The 3,132-nt window shown below is 33.0% G+C and overlaps 1 protein-coding gene across 1 annotated transcript; it reads right to left on the bottom strand.

Annotated features, from left to right (window-relative positions):
- Positions 1–650: 650 nt before the first annotated feature.
- On the bottom strand, positions 651–2,910 carry LOC131032088 (xyloglucan endotransglucosylase protein 1-like). The gene is made up of 4 exons (XM_059219441.1): positions 2,835–2,910; positions 2,648–2,748; positions 1,188–1,321; positions 651–1,017 (listed from the first exon to the last, which is right to left on the bottom strand). The coding sequence occupies exons 2-4, from the start codon at positions 2,699–2,701 to the stop codon at positions 651–653; spliced, it is 555 nt and encodes a 184-aa protein (XP_059075424.1). The 5' UTR covers positions 2,702–2,748; positions 2,835–2,910.
- Between the last annotated feature and the right edge of the window lie 222 nt (positions 2,911–3,132).

Genomic DNA, 3,132 nt, shown 5'->3' with positions numbered 1-3,132 from the left:
CCTAATTTTCTATTTCATTTTCTCATATTTGAGAGAGCGGACTGATTCATTAAAAATATGGAATATTAATAAGTGGATGGCATTAACTAGGCTTCTTTACCCTTGGCTAGAACCAAGGTACTCTTTCAGTTGCTTCATGAAGACCTGGCCTAATCCCTTCATTTTATGTTATATTAAGAATCCGATCTTAACATAGATTATGTACCTCTTTTTATGTTCTATTTTCTGATACCACTTTGGATTTTTCCTTGTAGCTTTACTGATAGCTATGGCTATTTGAAAGTCATTATACTGCAAAGGAAGGTAAGTTTTCTTTCCTTAATATAATTTAATCCTTTTTATTTAACAAAACCAAGTTGACGCCCATTAGAGAAAGTTAAATTGAAAACTATCACCAAATGTTATACCATTTACGGTTTAAAAAACACCATGTTTCAACCATCAGTTCTGTATAACTTTGGAAATATGAGATTAATTGAAAACGATCGATTGGACATGAAAATGTTATAGAATAATCAGTGGCTCATAGAGGCTTATTACTCTATAAAGAATGAAAGATCGAAATAATTGGAGTGACACATTAATAAAGAATTGGCAGAATCTTCTCTGTTCTGTGGACAGGCCATTCATGTTTGAAATCATATGGACGTCTAGTGAGTGCATTCAGCAGGAAGGCCCTGTGGAAACCTTTTCGTGTCCGAACAGTAATCATAAATCATGTAATTCTTACGAACCCATTGAAGCTTCTGCCCTTTACTCGAATCCAATGCTGCTTCACTATGCCAAGAATTTGTAGAGCAATCAATAGACTTACTGCAAGTCCGAGCATTAAAATTTCGGTAAGAGGCGACAAAGGGGGATTTGCTCCAGTTAATCTTCACTGCACCGCCTCTGGTTGCCCAATCGTCTGCATTCCACAGGCTCGAATAAATTCTCATCGATTGATTATTTAGATATGGCACACCCAAATGTTCGCTGTTCTTGAACACTCTCACCGGAATTCCGTCCACAGAAAACCTGCACATTACCACCGGTATATTAGTCGTTAATAATTATAATTATGAGCATGTCTTTAAGATTGCAAAGGTCAAGTAAAGGCGAGAAAGAGCAATATTGTGGCTACATACAAAATCTGATGTGGGTTCCATGTCACAGAGTACTTGTGAAAGTCTGCTGTGGGGTCAAACCAGAGGTAGAATTGCTGCTCGCGGTTACCTTTTCCATTAGAAAAAATATTGGTGTGCATAATATAGGGATCTCCAGACAGATTACCGAGGAACTCGAAGTCAATTTCGTCATGCGTATCCCCTTGTGATGACAGCTGCACCAGATCATCACCAAATATTTTATAAGCCTTCTCTTATTTATAACCAAAACTACCAGGCTATCCATTTGCCATTTGGGCAATGGCTAGGCAGCGGACAAAATGGTCCGTCCATGCCATGCCTTCCCTCTTCCATACCCCCATGCCATACACAATGGCTACGCAATGGACAAAACGGTCCGTCCATGCCATGCCTTCCCTCTTCCATGCCCCCATGCCATACAACCCCGTCCCCTCAAACGGTCCAATCAAACCGTACATCACTGTACTGGGCTCTCCGCAAGGTGTATAAGTCTTGATGAGCATTAAAATTTTATTTTTATTATTAACCTTTAATGTTTTAATTTATATTGTTTTAAGTTTTAACTTCTTTTAAAATTTTATTTTTATTGTTTATGTTTTTATGTTTTATTTATTTTTTCTTTTTATTGTTTTATTTTTATTAAATTATTATTTTAATAATAAGTTATATATTTAAGTTTTTTATTTTTATTTATTTTAATACAATTGTATTATAATATATAATTATTTGATTTTAATATATATGTAAATTTTAATATCATTATTTTATAACTTTTTAAAATACATTAGATAAATAATAGTTTAATTTTTAAATTATATATTTATTTTTTTAATAATAAGTCATCTGTTTAATTTTTAATGTTAATTTGTATTTATTTATTTTAATAGTTATTATGAACTAAAACATCCATAATATATTGTGTTTTTAAGATATATATTAATTTAAATTTTAATAATATTATTATTTTATTTTTAAAAATTACATATTAAAAACATTAAAAGTAAGAAGTTCTTAATAAGTATAATTATTTTTGAATTTATATATATAAATGTTATAATCATATATTATATGTTTAATTATTCTAAAAATATTAAGAATAAAAGAAGATTGAACTTTAGAAGATGTCATTCTTGAGAAATTTAATTTGTTTAATATTGGAAGATTGAACTTTAGAAGATGTCATTCTTGAGAGAAAATTACACAAATAAATTTGAGCAAAAAGTTATAATTTGAATTAAATTTTTACTTATGTGAAATTTTTACTTGTGTAAAAATTTAATTCAAACTATAACTTTAAATTTTTACACAAGTTTGAATAAAATGTAAAAGTTAATAATAAAAATAAAATTTTAATGCTCAAGACTTATACCCTGCGCATCGCCCAGTGATTGGACCGTTTGAGGGGACGGGGATCGTATGTCATGGGGGCATGGAAAAGGGAAGGCATGGCATGGGCGGGCCATTTTGTCCGCTGCGTAGCCATTGCCATTAATTTGAGGGCTACAATAGACAAGACTTACATAGTATGCAGTAACAGTGCCTGCCGAGTTACCCGCCACCAACTTAATGTGCATATCAATCTTGCCAAATAGAAATTCTCTCTTCGATTGGAACCCAGAACCTGTGTTCAGACAGAGGAAAAGATAAAAGGTCAGCTCAGCATACTCATCTGCAGGAAGTAAAAGTTAATATGGATATTTTATATACCTGAGGTCTGGTCGAGAGAAACGTTGAGCAATTCGCCATTCTCGAGTATATTAGCTCGACCATTTCCCCATGTGATGTCAAATTGATCATGAAAACTTGCAGAAACAAGGTGGGAGAATGACAGTGCAAGGCTTAGGAGTAGGAAACATAGCAATAGTTCCATTGTGAAATGAAGTGAAGACGCTCTACTAGTAAAATATCAACGAGCAAAGTTGCAATGGCAGTAGAGAAATATGTCCCCTATATATACAGGAAGGCTTGTGTAAGGAATGGGATTAAGGAATCCATTCGGAGAAGG

The sequence above is a fragment of the Cryptomeria japonica genome, chromosome 4, assembly GCF_030272615.1.
Source record: "Cryptomeria japonica chromosome 4, Sugi_1.0, whole genome shotgun sequence".
In the NCBI taxonomy this organism is placed as follows: Eukaryota; Viridiplantae; Streptophyta; class Pinopsida; order Cupressales; family Cupressaceae; genus Cryptomeria; species Cryptomeria japonica.
The sequence above is the reverse complement of the archived record's forward strand: the minus strand, read 5'-3'. Positions and strand labels throughout refer to the sequence as shown.